The 15,222-nt window shown below is 36.8% G+C and overlaps 2 protein-coding genes across 2 annotated transcripts in view; both read left to right on the forward strand.

Moving 5' to 3' along the window:
- The window catches only part of LOC105261961 (uncharacterized), a 13,167-nt gene extending 6,570 nt beyond the window's left edge, over positions 1–6,597 (forward strand). Inside the window, exons 2-5 of the mRNA XM_020037550.1 lie at positions 1,353–1,403; positions 5,876–6,115; positions 6,183–6,356; positions 6,439–6,597. Of these exons, the coding sequence (XP_019893109.1) occupies positions 1,353–1,403; positions 5,876–6,115; positions 6,183–6,356; positions 6,439–6,597 (624 nt within the window). The remainder of the gene's footprint in view (positions 1–1,352; positions 1,404–5,875; positions 6,116–6,182; positions 6,357–6,438) is intronic.
- A 2,872-nt stretch (positions 6,598–9,469) lies between these two features.
- LOC109612994 (uncharacterized) lies at positions 9,470–10,296 on the forward strand. Its single transcript, XM_020037551.2, has 3 exons — positions 9,470–9,830; positions 9,894–10,067; positions 10,127–10,296. Exons 1-3 carry the CDS (start codon positions 9,624–9,626, stop codon positions 10,274–10,276), a joined length of 531 nt encoding a protein of 176 aa, XP_019893110.1. The 5' UTR covers positions 9,470–9,623; the 3' UTR covers positions 10,277–10,296.
- The last annotated feature ends 4,926 nt before the right edge of the window (positions 10,297–15,222 follow it).

The following is a 15,222-nucleotide window of genomic DNA, read 5'->3' on the forward strand; positions in this document are numbered from 1 at the left end:
CGAAATACTTAAAAATAACTTCTTCAAAAAATCATCTTTTAATTGTTTTGAGATATTTATACAGATGTCCTTCGAAAAAAATGTTTCAAAATATTCTTTAAATTTTAAAGAAATTTTCTTAGGATTTAAAAGACATTCTTTAAGAATTTATTTTTAAGATCTTCGAAACTTTTAAAAAAGTTTCTAAAAAAAAAAATGGAAAGTCTTGAAAATCAGATTTTTACGAATTCTTTTTAAAACAATTCTTTTAAAGATTTCAAAGAGGGTCCTCCTGATGGTCCTCCAAAAGTGGAATTTTTCAAACGGCTAACAGTTCTTTAAGCCTACAATCGTAGGATAATTTTTTCAAAGACCAACGGCTTATAAAATGTGGATTTCTTAAGAGTATCTTTTCGAGAAACTGCCATTGAGAACTGGGCATTTTTGAAATGTATTTCAAGGAGCAAAAGCTATAATTTTTTTTAGAATAATAAAATTATTTACAAAATTCGATGTTTCATAAAATATTTTTCTGGGATCAGCAGCGCAAAAATTTGTTTTTTTTTTTTTTTAATTTTTTCAGGGGCCAACTCTCTTTCAAAACTTAATGTCCTTCAAAGGTGAATTCTTAAAAGGTCTAATATCACTTTAAACCTTAAACCTTAAATCGTAGAATTATGTTTTCAAAGACCAACAGCTTAAAAAATGTTGATTTCTTAAGAGTATATTTTCGAGAACTCTCCATATTTGAAATCTGTTTCAGAGAGCAAAAATTTTTAGAATTCTTTAGAAAAATTAGATGCTTTCCAAAATTCGATGTTTAATTATATATTTTTTCAGGACAGCAGCTTAAAAGAAAAAAAAAAATGTTTTTTTATCGAACTTTTTTCAGGGACCAGCACTCTTGCAAATGTTATTTTTTTATTCTTCAGGTCATCTATGGAGATGAGATGTTTTCCAGGCCCATATGTAGAGAAATCATTTTGTAAACAGCAAGTCCTCCATGAAAAGTAAAAATAAAAAAATTCGTTTGTGTTAAAAAAACACAATTTTTTTAAATAATCTCAAATGTTGTTGCTGAAAAAAAAAAAAAAATAAATCAAAAACATTTTTGTTAACATCTGAAATGAAATAACATTCATATCTCATAACAAAAGAAATAATATTTCATTCATTGCTTTCCATGTTCTTTTTTTGAAAATATCTACATGCATGTTTTAAGGATAATATACTCTTACTAGTGCCAGAAAGAGTAGAAGAGAGGGGGAGAGAGAGAGGGAGAAACAACATTTGCATTTCATCATAGCTGGTCCTATTTACATGGCTACAATTTCAATTAACAATTCAGTTGTCTCCTATTTGCATTTTCCCAGCTGAAGCCAGAGTCGAAGCTGGGTGGCAGTGAAAACAATGAAATTGGACAGGTATACCAACAAAAAAAATGCAAATAGGACAAGAGGACAGGACGGCAATAAAAAAAGACGTAACATGGAAAATGTTCGTTTTTGTCTTTTTTTGAGGGAGGATGGTTTGGAGTCGGCAATTTATTTTGTTAGTGTATTTTTTTTGACTTGGAGAATGCAGAGGATTTTATGTTACATTTTAATTTTTTTTAATTTTTACTCAAAGAGATACCTGTTAGGTAAGAAGCAACAGAGGTGTGAGAGAGAGGAAATGAAATAGAAATACAATCACATGCTGTGCCAGTTTTAAAAGGATTCGAAAGACCAGTTACGCATGGAGAGAAATGGGTAGGCTGGCCACATTTTGGCCTTCTCTCTGTATGAAATGGAGACACATGTGGCTTAAAAGATATAAAAAAATCCGAAATTGGATTTGTCATATCAAACGAAATTGGAAATGGGGATAAGAAATTCAAAAAAAATTAAAATAAAAAATAAATAAAAAAATAAAAGCAAGTAAAAAATAAATAAATAACTACAAAAAAAAATATATATTTTGACAATACGATTGTTGGATTTTGACTCATTATTTTTTTTTTTTTGTCTTTAAAGTAAAATCCTCAAAAATGATTTTTTTTTTCCAAAAAAAAAAAAAAAAAAAATAATAATAATAATAATAATAAATAAATAAATAAAATAAGTTAAAAAGCAGTAAATTCGGCCGGGCCGAACTTTGAATACCCTCCACCATTCGGAACAAATTTGGAAAAAAAAAAACTTAAAAAATTCTGTTAAAATATTAAAAATACCGAATATAGCCGTTATTTTAGTGCCTATACGACGTGGACCTACAAAGGCATTGTTTGTCATAAGTCATTATCATATCTAAATTCGAAACTTGAAGTAAACGGTGAATAATGTAGCTAAAATCATCAAAATATCGTATATAGGGAGGTACCGTTAAACCGGAGCTGTGCGAAGACCTCGACCAGCATAGACAACTTTCTGTTATAGGCTGTAGCATCCATTACGAACTTCAAATACGACATCTCAAACAATTTGGGTGGTTATTGTACATAAACTCGTCAAAATACCGAATATAGGGAGGTACTTGTATGTGGAGCCTATACGAAGACCTGGACCTGCATAGACAAATTTGCGTCACAGACTGTAGTTCCCATTACGAACTCTAAATACGTAATTTGAAACAATTCCGGTGAATAATGACGCTAAAGTCATCAAAATACCGAATATAGGGAGGTATCGTTATAAGGGCGCTATACGAAGACGTGAACCTACATAGACAATTTTTTGTCTTAGGCTGTAGTAACCATTACGAACTTCAAGTTCCAGATTTTAAACAATTCCGGTTAATAATGTCGCTAAAATCGTCAAAATACCGAATATAGGGAGGTACTGGCATATGGGGGCTATTCGAAGACCTGGACCTGCATAGACATTTTTAAATCTTAGGCTGTAGTATCCATTTCGAACTTCAAATGCCAAATTTGAAACAATTCCGGTGAAAAACGTCGCTAAAATCATAAAAATACCGAATATCGGGAGGTACCGTTATATGGGAACTATATGATAACGTGGACCTACATGGTTCCTTTACGAACTTAACCTGCCTACTGGCAAAATATACATGTGTGCCAAATTTTAGTCTTCTATCTCAATTCGTTCGAAAGAATATATATACTTTGCTGGGTCTGACATGAGTATTTCGAGGAGAATGACAAAGTTAATATACCCTCCATAGTATGGTGGAGGTATAAAAAAAATAAACCTTGAATTTTCCTAAATTTCATTTACAACTTTTCATTAGCTCCTACCACACAGAAAACCCAGTCCTCTTAAAAATCATCCAATTTATTTTTTCTCTACAACGTAATACTGATAATTTCCATTGCTTTTGCATAATTCCCACATGTAAGTTTCACATTCAAGTGAAAGACAATTACTGTTTATGGTTTTCCATGGAAAGCCAACCATCCGCAACATTGATGGGGAGAGAGAGAGAGTGAAAGAGAAAAAAATCATTTTTCGTTAGCATCAGGCTTACAGCCATTTTCATGGAACCTTACCTACCATTAGCAATGCTGGGCTCGAAAAATTTGCCAGTTTGGCAAAATATCATTTGAAACTGATGATAAGAGTCACATACACACACATACACAAATTGCATATTCCGAACTAAAAAAAAAAAATACAGTGAGAGAAATAAATTCAAAAAATTCTTCGGTATAAGTTTTAACTTTCCACCTTTACTTGCCAAGTCCAGTCAATCATAGATTTCCCCTCTACAAAATTTTCAGATTAAAATTCCTACAAAAAAAAAATCCCATAATTGTTGGAAGATTTTTTCGACTTTTTTCAAGTTTATGCCTGAAAGTAACATAAAAAGTTTTAAGTAAAATTAATAACAGAAGAAATATTCTATATTAAATTTCCCGATAGGTCTCGGAATAAACCGTATGTCTGGGTAAACTATTGAATATTACATTCGAAATTTATGTACAAAAAGTGAAAATTTTAACTTTGGTTTTTTCTGTTAATTTCCTTTGAAAATCTCCAACAAGGCATCATTGTAGAACGATAACGTCAAAAACAAAAATATTCTTCATTAAATTTCACTACAAGTCACCGAAGACAAGAAATTTCTATTTTCATTGTATATCGAAAAAATATTTGCAATAATCAAAAAATCCAAAAATATTCCCTATTTTTTTTTGACGAATTTTTCCATGGACTTTTTTCGAGTTGAGGCCTGAAAGTAGCATAAAAGTTCATTTCAACCAGAAAGTTTTAAAAGAAGAAATATTCTATACAAAATGTCCTGACAGATCGTGGAATAAATCATATGTCTAGTTACAACAATTTTTATGAAAATTACATTCGAAATTTATGAACTAAAAGAGAAAATTATGTCTTTGTCTTCTTTTACTTCTAATTTTCTTTGAAAATCTCCGACAAGACATCATTATAGAAGGATGACGTCAAAGACAAAAATATTCTTTATCAAATTTCACTATAAGCCACCGAAGACAGAAAATTTCTTTTTCCATTGTATATCGAAAGAATATTTGCATCAATGTTCCAAAAAAAATTCCAAAAATTTTTCCTAATGTTTTGGAAAATTTTTTCGACCTTTTTCAAGTTTATGCCTGAAAGTAAAATAAAAAGACGTTTTAGGTAAAATTTTTTAACAGAAGAAATATGCTATATAAGATTTCCCGATAAGACTCGAAATAAACCGTATGACTAGGTACAATAGTTTTTAAGAAAATAACATTCGAAATTTATGAACTAAAAGTGAAAATTATGACTTTGATTTTTTTTACTGCTAATTACCTTTGAAAATCTCCAACAAGGCATTATTGTAGAAGGATTACATAAAATACAAAAGTATTCTTCATTAAATTTTACTATAAGTCACCGAGGACAAGAAATTTGTATTTCCATTGCATATCGAAAAAATATGTGAACAGATGTTCAAAAAAAAAAAAAAAAAAAATTGAAATATTCCCTCTATTTCTGATGATTTTTTCCAAGGACTTTTTTTCGAGTTGACGCCTAAAAGTCAAATTTTCCAAAAATTTGAAAAATTTTTTAAATTTTAATTCTTGGCAATTTCTTTCATATTTTTTTCAGTGTATTTTTTTTCTTTTTTTGTTAAACTTTATTTGCCACTAAATTTGTTAATGACCACATGAGTGTGAAAAAAGTTGGTTGGAAACTGATCCCACAGCCAAATGCTACAAATGTGTCATGTAGAAAGTTATATCTCGTGGAGTTTGTTTTCCGGTTGGGAATTGATGTTTTTCATGTAATTCGTTTAAGAGAGTTTGAGAAACGGGAAAAAGTCAGCTGATATTTTTCAATTTTTTTGTAATTTGATCTAAATTTGTTTTTCTGCCTCTTTAAAGGACCTCCTCTGTAGGCACATGATGTTCCATACATGAAAGTCGCTCATAAGCTCTTCTATAGATGCAATTCCTTCTATGGAACTTCTAAAGAATTAAATTAATTAAATTAACCCATTAGGAACCCACCCCCATTCTATTCATAAAAAATGATCGCTTTTGCCATATCTCAAAAAAAAAAAATAATAATAAATAAATAAATAAATAAAATAAAAATACACCATTGCCCTTGAAATGTTATAAACTCTTGGAACTGACGAACCATATAAAGCTCTATATCTGAGATTTTCCCATATAGGGTACCTTCAAATGTCTTCTATATCACCTGTAATCCATGTAACTAATGCCTTATCGGAAAATCAATTTTTAGAAAAAAAATCAAGGTAATTAATATGAAATATTCCGGCTAATGTTTGCCGTAGATTCTTTTTTTTTAAATTAATTATGTCCATGAAAAGATATCAAATCGTGGCCCGTTTGAAAAAAAAAATAAAATAATTAAAAATTCATTTGGCTGGGTAAAGGTGTTTTTGAATTACCATTTTGATAATTAGGTTTCATTTACAGCTCAGTTCGCTACGATTCCGCGCAGCAACGAATATGAAATTCTATCTCCTTTGGGTGATCGCTTTAATAGTTTTTCACAAAGCCCAGTCCAGGAAAGTGAAATTTACCAAACTCGAGTGTTTCGAACTCGACAAGCCCTTTGCCACAATTAAGAAATGCCAACTGAAGGCCCTCTCCCGTTATAGATCGGCGCTGTTTGTACATGTGGCCCTGCATCAGGTTCCGGTAAATAATGTTTCGGTAAGAGAAAAGGCAAACATTTCAAAATGTCTCTTTCATATATCGAATATTTTTTTCTACTCTCAAGGTCAATGCGCGATTCTTTCGCAAGGGCAGCAACGGCTATCGCCTGTTCATGTACAACAACACTCTGGATTTCTGTGCCTTTCTCAAGAATCCAAATCGTTTTATGTTTTGGAAAATAGTATTCACCAATTTAATTTTGCCATTCTCCAACATAAATCACACCTGTCCATTCGATGTAAGTTGAGAGTTAATTTTATAAAAAATTTGAATTTAATTGTTTTTTATAAAATTTTGAAAAAATCTTCTCTCCTACCCAGCATGACATCATCTGTGAGAATTTGATATTGGATAGTGAAATGTTCAATCTCATACCATTTGCCGATGACGAGTACATGTTCAGCTTTAAGGTGGGCGCCTACAATCACTACAAGGCAGAGATCAGGGCATATATTTTGGTGAAGGAGGACAAGGTTTGAATAAAAACAAAGCAATAACAAAAATAAACAAAACATATGGCATTTAATAAAATAAAGAAAAACAGTTGTCGTATCAAAAAAAAAAAAAGATCAGAGAGTCCATGAGGATCAGCTGGAGGCCAGGTAGTCCATATAGACGAGCTGGAAGCCAGGGACTCCAAATACACAAGCTGGGGGCCAGGGAGTCTAAATAGACGCACTGGGAGCCGGGGAGTTCATAAAGACGAGCTGGAGTCCAAGGAGTCTGCATAGACAAGCTGGAGGCCAGGGAGTTCATAAAGACGAACTGGAGGCGAGGGGGCCCATATAAACGAGCTGGAGGCCAGAGAGTCTTTATAGACAAGCTGGAGGCTAGGGAGTCTTATAGGCGAGCTAGAGGCCAGAGAGTTATTATAGACGATCCGAAGGCCAGAGGGTCTTTATAGACCAGCTGGAGGCCAGAGAGTCTTCATAGTCCAGCTGGTGGCCAGAGAGTCTAAATAGTCGAGCTGGTGGCCAGAGGGTCCTTATAGACGAGCTGGACTGTTCAGGGGGTCCTTATAGACGAGCTGGCGAGGCCAGAGAGTCTAAATAGTCGAGCTGGAGGCCAGGGAGTCTTTACAGACGAGCTGGAGGCCAGGGAGTCTTTACAGACGAGCTGGAGGCCAGGGAGTCTTCATAGACGAGCTGGTGGCCAGAGAGTCTTCATAGACGAGCTGGAGGCCAGGGAGTCTTCATAGACGAGCTGGAGGCCAGGGAGTCTTCATAGACGAGCTGGAGGCCAGGGAGTCTTCATAGACGAGCTGGAGGCCAGGGAGTCTTCATAGACGAGCTGGAGGCCAGGGAGTCTTTATAGACGAGCTGGAGGCCAGGGAGTCTTTATAGGCATGCTGGAGGCCAGGGACTCTTTATAGGCGAGCCCGAGGCCAGAGAGTCTTTATAGGCGAGCTGGTGGCCCGAGAGTCTTTAAAGACGGGGTGGCGAGGCCCGAGAGTTTTTATAGACGCGTTGGGAGCCGGGGAGTTAATAAAGACAAGTTGGAGGTCAGGGGTCTTTATAGAAGATCTGAAGGGCAGAAAGTCTAAATAGACCAGTTGAAGACCAGGGATTCCAAATAGAAGACCTGGAGGTCAGGGAGTCCATATAGACTAGCTGGAGCCCATGGAGTCTATATAGACAACCTGGAGGCCAGGGAATCTATATAGAAGAGCTGGAGGCCAGGAAGTCTTTATAGACGAGCTGGTGACCAGAGAGTCTATATAGACGAGCTGGAGGCGGGGGAGTCCATATGGTCGACCTGGAGATGATCGAGTCTTTATAGACGAGCCGGCAAGGCCAGAGAGTCTTTATAGACGAGCCGGCGAGGCCAGAGAGTCTTTATAGACGAGCCGGCGAGGCCAGAAAGTCTTTATAGACGAGCCGGCGAGGCCAGAGAGTCTTTATAGACGAGCCGGCGAGGCCAGAGAGTCTTTATAGACGAGCTGGTGAGGCCAGAGAGTTTTTATAGATGAGCTGGTGAGGCCAGAGAGTTTTTATAGACGAGTTGAAGGAAGTCTAAATATAAAGACCCACTGGAGGCCAGGGAGTCCCAAAGGCCCACTGGAGGCCAGGGAGTCTTTATAGACGATATGGAGGCCAGGGAGTCTATAAAGACCCACTGGAGGCCAGGAGGTCTATAAAGACCCACTAGAGGCAAGGGGGTCTATAAAGAACCGCTGGAGGTCAGGGGGTCTATAAAGAACCATTGGAGGCCAGGGGGTCTACAAAGAACCATTGGAGGCCAGGGGGTCTATAAAGACCCACTGGAGGGCAGGGGGTCTATGAAGTCCCGCTAGAAGCCAGGAGGTCTATAAAGGCCCACTGGAGGTCAGGGAGTCTTTATAGACGATATGGAGGCCAGGGAGTCTATAAAGACCCACTGGAGGCCAGGGGGTCTATAAAGAACCATTGGAGGCCAGGGGGTCTACAAAGAACCATTGGAGGCCAGGGGGTCTACAAAGAACCTTTGGAGGCCAGGGAGTTCCAAAGGCCCACTGGAGGCCAGGAGGTCTATAAAGGCCCACTGGAGGCCAGGGAGTCTTTATAGACGATATGGAGGCCAGGGAGTCTATAAAGACCCACTGGAGGCCAGGGGTATCTATAAAGGCCCACAAGATGCCAGGGGGTCTATAAAGACCCACTGGTGGCCAGGGGGTCTATGAAGTCCCGCTAGAAGCCAGGAGGTCTATAAAGGCCAACTGGAGATCAGGGAGTCTTTATAGACGATATGGAGGCCAGGGAGTCTATAAAGACCCACTGGAGGCCAGTAGGTCTGAAGTCCCGCTAGAGGCCAGGAGGTCTATAAAGGCCCACTGGAGGCCAGGGGGTCTATAAAGGCCCACTAGAGGCCAGGGGATCTGTATAGATCCACTGGAGGCCAGGGGGGTCTATAAAGACCCAATTGTGGCCAGGGGTATCTATAAAGGCCCACTAGAGGCCAGGGGGTCTATAAAGACTCATTGGATGCCAGGGGTATCTATAAAGGCCCACTGGAGGCCAGGGGTATCTATAAAGGCCCACTCTAAGTCTAACTAGATGAGCTGGAGGCCAGGAAATCAAAATAACTGGAGGTCAGGGTGTCCGAGGATTCCCCCTGTTTCCCTTTTTTTAATTTTTCGCTCAACATAATAAAGAGATCTACAAATTCCTAGCTTCGGACAATCGGTATTTACAACATTCAACTGAACGGTATAAAATTTACCATTGTTCCGCCCCAAAAACAAAATCAAATTTCAACTTTTTTTTCAAAAACTAAAATCAATTCTTTTCATTTACAATGGAAATTTGTGGTAATATCTGCCCTTCCCACAAAATTTAATCTTCAATCATATCTCCGAAAAAAAAATCAATTAAACAATTTCAATAAAATACAAAACAAAAGTCATTCGGCCATGGAAGTTCATATTTTTGTAAATATTTATTTATTTCATTACAAAATTATGTAGCAGTGATTCAAACTAATTTCAAAGCCAGCTCAATCCGATTATGTGTTCCCTCAGTCGTTTGCCATGAGGGGCTACGTAACGTTGACTCTGACCTTTACGATTTTGAGTTTGGCCTATGCATTGAAAGCCAAATTGACTCGGGTTGAATGCCTGGAATTTGACAAAGCCTTTGCCACAATACCGAAATGTTATTTGAAGGCCCTGTCCCGTTATCGATCGGCGTTTAGCCTTCATGTGGCTCTGCATCAGGTTCCGGTTACCAATGTGTCGGTAAGGAAATTTACACAGAAAATATTTATACAAATAACATATATTTTTTCCTCCCCCTTTCAGTTCAATGCCGCCTTCTTTCGCAAGGGCAACAACGGCTATCGGCTGTTCATGTACAACAACACGGTGGATTTTTGCAGTTTTTATAAAAATCCAAATCGTTTTATATTTTGGAAAATTGTCTTCTTCAACATCATAGCGCCGTCTTCGAACATCAATCACACATGTCCGTTTGATGTAAGTTCGATTGGTTGCGTGTGTGTTTTTTCTTAATTGTCTCTTCTTTTTGGTTCTAGCACGACATTATTGTGGAGAAACTAATTCTAGATAGTGAAATGTTCAAAATGATCCCATTTCCGGCAGATGAGTATATGGCAAAGGTAAAAGTTGCTGCTTACAATCATTTTAAGGCCGAAATCAAGGCATATCTACAAATATCTGAATAAATGACATGGGTGTAATAAAAGAGGAAAATTTTAAATAAAATTTAATTATTTACTCTCTTATATATTGATAAAGAGAAATTGAGAGTGTCTCGTTTGAAACACAGCGGCAAGGCAGGCGTGCTCTCAGCTAGCATAAATATCTCCACAGTGTGGAGTCCACACGCACAAATAATTTGAGAAAAATGGCAAAATAATGTAAACAGAGAGTAATACAATTAGGAGAACATATTCTCTTTCCAGCTCTGGTATAAAATATAGGTAAAAAAAAATAAGGGAGATCAACAGACTATCAACGTCAGCACTGCTCAAAACCATGAGCTAGCACATGAGTCCGTAAAAGAGAAGATTGAAGAGAAAATGTATATTCTATTTTATTTTAAATTCTAATATTTTTTTAAAATTCTTTTTAAATGTGAAGTTGATCCAAAGGTTTTAGTGAAGCTAATAATTAACAGTAACGAAATAAATAAATTTGTTGATGAGTTCTAAAAAAGCAAAGAGAAATTGTCTAGTGAGCAGGCTCTTGTTTTTAAGCAGGGGTGATCTACGTATATGAAGCCTCTCAAGTGTCCTCTATAGCAGGTCCATTTAGATAGCTCCACAAGAGATCTTGTTTATGTAGAATTCTTTTAAGGAGTCTTGTATACACAGAGATTTCCCCAAGAAATCTTCTACAAAAATAAGTACTTTCAAGAGGATTTCTGTAAATAGAAGTTCTCCGGAATATGTAATAGAAGATCTGACTAAAGATTGAAAACGAGGCATGCACGATGATTATATGGCAAATTTGAAAGGTGCGGCATACAATCTTATTAAGGCCAAAATCATGGCTGGTCTACAAATGGCAGAGGTGTAATAAAGAAGGAACAATTGCAATAAAGGCGATTTTACTCCCTTATAAATTCAAAAAGAGAGAGGGGGAGTGTCTCCTTTTAAATACAGTCATAAGGCACGCCAACTCTCAGCGATCATAAATCTGTCCACAGGCATACATATTTTTGGGAGTTGACACTCTGTGGTCAGACCCGATGTAGATTGTAGATAATAAAGAGAATGTTTGGTGGAGAGAGAGCTAAAGTCTTCTGAAGGTACCATCTATGTATAGAAAGCCTCTACAGGTGTCCTTTATAGAAGACTTCAAAAGAGATCCTGTGCATGTAGAATGCTTTCCATGTAGTACAGGGTTGCCCATATTCGACGGACCCATCTGGCAACGCCATAACTTTTGACAGAGATGTCACATCGTTTAATGACATGCCGCGTTTGAAGCGTCAGTCCAAGCAGATTTTTACCAAAACACATACAAACATATAAAAGTCGACCAAGGCGATCGGCCGAGAATATCGCTGCCGTACGAGCCAGTGTTGAGAGGTCCCCAAAAACGCCGTTCTCAGCAGTTGGGCATGGCTCGGTCCACTTTACAACGGATTATTCGCATTGATTTGCATTTGTTCCCGTACAAAATTCAATTTACGCAAAGAATGTTGCCTGCGGAGAAGCCTCGTCGATTGGAATGGGCCCAAAGGTCCGTCGAATATGGGCAACCCTGTATTCTATAAGTAGAAGGGTAATAGAAGGGTCCTCCAAGAAATCTTCTACAGAAAGAGAAAACTTTTCAAGAGAATATTTATAAATAGTAGGTCTGATAGAAGCTCTGACTACAGGTCTGGCACAAGGTTTCTCAAAGGATCTTAAATAAATTAATGGCCTCTTCTATCTTGTGGAGTACTCTTAAAAGATCTTCCATAGAATTAATGTGTGACAGAAGGGGTTCTACAGATATATGACCGCTCGAGAGGTATTCTCCAATTGGAATGTCCTCGATAGGTTTCCCATTTTTAGACATTTCTTCTACAATCAATTCCGAAGCAGTCCTGAGGTATAAAACCATTGCCCACCTATTTCAAGGAAAAGACTACGAGCTATGGGGGAACCTTCGCCGCATGATCTCAGTGTACATCAGCTATGAGCAGCCTCGAACGAAAAAGTGTAAACAAAGCACACGTATTCTCTCTCGATTTTCATGTGCCATTGATTTGGCAGGGCAACATATATTGTAAGCAAGCCTGGTATACATTCAGATACGGATCTCCTTGTCATCTATATCTTCTCAAAAAGGCTTTATTGGCTCTGGCGCCTCTCTACTTCTCTACAAATATCTATCAGATTTCATCTCTCTCTCAACTTTTATTACTTCTTCCATACCTTTCTCACGCAGGATGATCACAATGGAAATATATCCGAGTGAGGACCGAAAGGTCTCTGAGTGAGGTGGGAAGGTTGCAATTGTGATTAATCATCTTTTAACCTAACCTTGTATAGAGCCTCTCAAGAAGTCTAATTTAAAAAAGCCCTTTTACATAGAAAAAAGGCTCCCTTAAAAACGTCATCATTACGTCGAACCATTGAAGGAAGGTCCATGAAAAGGAACATGGAATGCCTCTCAAGAGGTCTTCTATCAAAAAAAAAAAAAAAAAAAAAAATAAGAACTTTGATAAGATCTTCTAAAGTCCAGTTTTGATGAGGTCTTCTTTAAATTAACATTTTCCAAGAGAAAGGCTTCTCTAGGTAGAGGAAGGACCTTGCAACAAGTCTACCACAGGCAGAGGAATTTTATTCAGAGATAGAAACCCCTTTTAGAGTTATTCATAAAAAGGAAATTTTATTTATTTTATAAATATAAATCCTTCCAGGAAATATTCATCAGATTGAACAGGTCTCAAGGGGTCTTGTATTGGAAAACAGGTTCTTCAGTAGGCTTTCTAAAGGTAGAAGGACTTTGAATAGATCTTCCAGTGATAGCAAGAGTATCAAGAGGCCCTACATTGATACACAAAGTTTCCTATACAGAGAGAGAGAGAGGGGAGAGACAGAGAGAGCGCGCTCTGAGGTAACGGATTTCCAAAGAAAACCGGAAATTTTTAAAAAGCTTTCCTATAAATAGATGTTTTCCAAGAGTAAACATTTCGTAGTTAGGGGAAATCTCAAGAAATTTTTAATAGGGAGAATGTCTCTTTAGATACTTTCTAATGATAGGGAACCTTCCCTTTATCCAATTACAATTACATAGCACTGTATGCTAACTGCCCCCTTCCGCCATACCCCCAAATATTTGTTATTGAATAGATTATCTCCATAATTGGAACAATTCAATTAAATACATAACAAGGTTTATTCAGGCGTAAAAATCGGCATCATAAATACTTATATTGAAAATATTCCATTTACAGTTTTTTTTTTTTTAATTATTTTTTTTTTTTAATTTATTTCATTTAATTTTAGTGCCCACTTGATTCCGACCCATTCATTTGCCATGAAAGGCTATCTGATTTTGACTTTGTTCCTAACAAGTTTCAGCATTGCGTTAGCATTGAAAGTCAAAATTACCCGGGTTGAATGCCTGGAATTTGACAAACCCTTTGCCACAGTTCCGAAATGTCTTCTGATGGCCTTGTCCCGTTATACCTCCGCCTTTAGTTTTCATGTGGCCCTGCATAAGGTTCCGTAAAGGTAAGGAATTTTAAATTTTAATTCAATTAATTTTCTAATTTAATTCACCACGCCCCCTTTTTTCCAGGTCAATGCCGCAAGGGCAACAATGGCTATCGTCCCTTTATGTACAACGACACCTTGGATTTTTGCCGTTTCTACAAAAATTCCAATCGTTTTATATTTTGGAAAATTGTCTTCTTCAGCATTGTTGCGCCCTCTTCGAACATAAATCACACATGTCCGTTTGATGTAAGTTCGATTGGATTGCTGGTGTATGAGTGAGTGATGATACTTCTCTCCCTATTTCCAGCATGACATTATTGTGGAAAACCTAATATTGAATAGTGAAATGTTCAAGATGATACCATTACCCGAAGATCAATGTATGATGAAATCCAGAATAGCTGCTTATGATCAATATAAGGTGGAAATCCGGGCTTATTTACAGATTTCAGAATAGACACGGAAATGGAGAAGGAAGACATGTTGAACAAGGGTAGTCGAAGGGTAGTTTTAGCCGATTTGAATTGAGTTTTGTTTAAGGAATCCATGATCTTTGATCCACCGATTTTGGAACAAATTTAATAACTTAAATTATAATCTATGGACTAGGTTCCGAGGGAATGGTCCAATATTGTCCATTTCGTATCGAACCTAATAAATATGATAAAAATATTGCGACATGCCAGATTTGGACTATATCAACTACTTCCTTCACTTTAAATGAGATATGCGATAATTTTTGAAAAATGTTGAAGTATGTGTGAGGTACCAAATATAGTGGTCCGCAGTATTCCATTTTCATACCTCAGCTAATACAGATAAAAATATTGGCATAGGCAAAATTGCAAGAAAATCGAAATCGAAAATATCCAATTTTATGCGAAATCATTAATTCCTATAAATTTCATATTTATATCAAATTTTATTTAGATATAGCAAGTTGTACAGAATCGCTGAATTTTTTCGCAAGTTATGACAGATAAAAATATTGGAAATTGTCACCCTTTGTGGGTGAGGTACCAAAATATGTGTTAGCAAAAATGTTTGTAGTGTGAAATTTGAAGAGAGTTGTATGATTATTTTGCTTTCTTAGGGCGTTTTGGTTTTCAAAATCTTGAACCCTATTTGGAGCAGGTATCAAATAAATGGTCCGATCTCTACCATATTTATAACAGATCTTGTATTGGTGGAAATATTGAGGTATACCAAGTCTTGAATGGAATCTGATGTTAATTTCGATGTTTATGAGCTAAATGGATATTCAAAATTTTGACCTGGGTTAATTAAAATATTGTGATGTGTGTAATACTAAGGGACCCAGATGCTTTTTCGGGTCTTTATAATCGTTTTAATTATTCAAAACGTTGACCCCTTGTGGGGGAGGTACCAGAAGGAATAATCCGACCTGTACCACGTTTATAACGGATCTTGTACCGATATAAATATTCATA

This window comes from Musca domestica, unplaced genomic scaffold (genome assembly GCF_030504385.1).
Source record: "Musca domestica strain aabys unplaced genomic scaffold, Musca_domestica.polishedcontigs.V.1.1 27, whole genome shotgun sequence".
NCBI classification, from domain to species: domain Eukaryota; kingdom Metazoa; phylum Arthropoda; class Insecta; order Diptera; family Muscidae; genus Musca; species Musca domestica.

Excerpts from the sequence above, each read along its gene's own strand:
- LOC109612994 (XM_020037551.2), top strand. The coding sequence starts at position 9,624 with ATGAGGGGCTACGTAACGTTGACTCTGACCTTTACGATTTTGAGTTTG. Across the intron at positions 9,831-9,893 it reads TTCCGGTTACCAATGTGTCG|TTCAATGCCGCCTTCTTTCG; the intron begins GTAAGGAAATTT and ends TCCCCCTTTCAG. Across the intron at positions 10,068-10,126 it reads ATCACACATGTCCGTTTGAT|CACGACATTATTGTGGAGAA; the intron begins GTAAGTTCGATT and ends TTTTGGTTCTAG.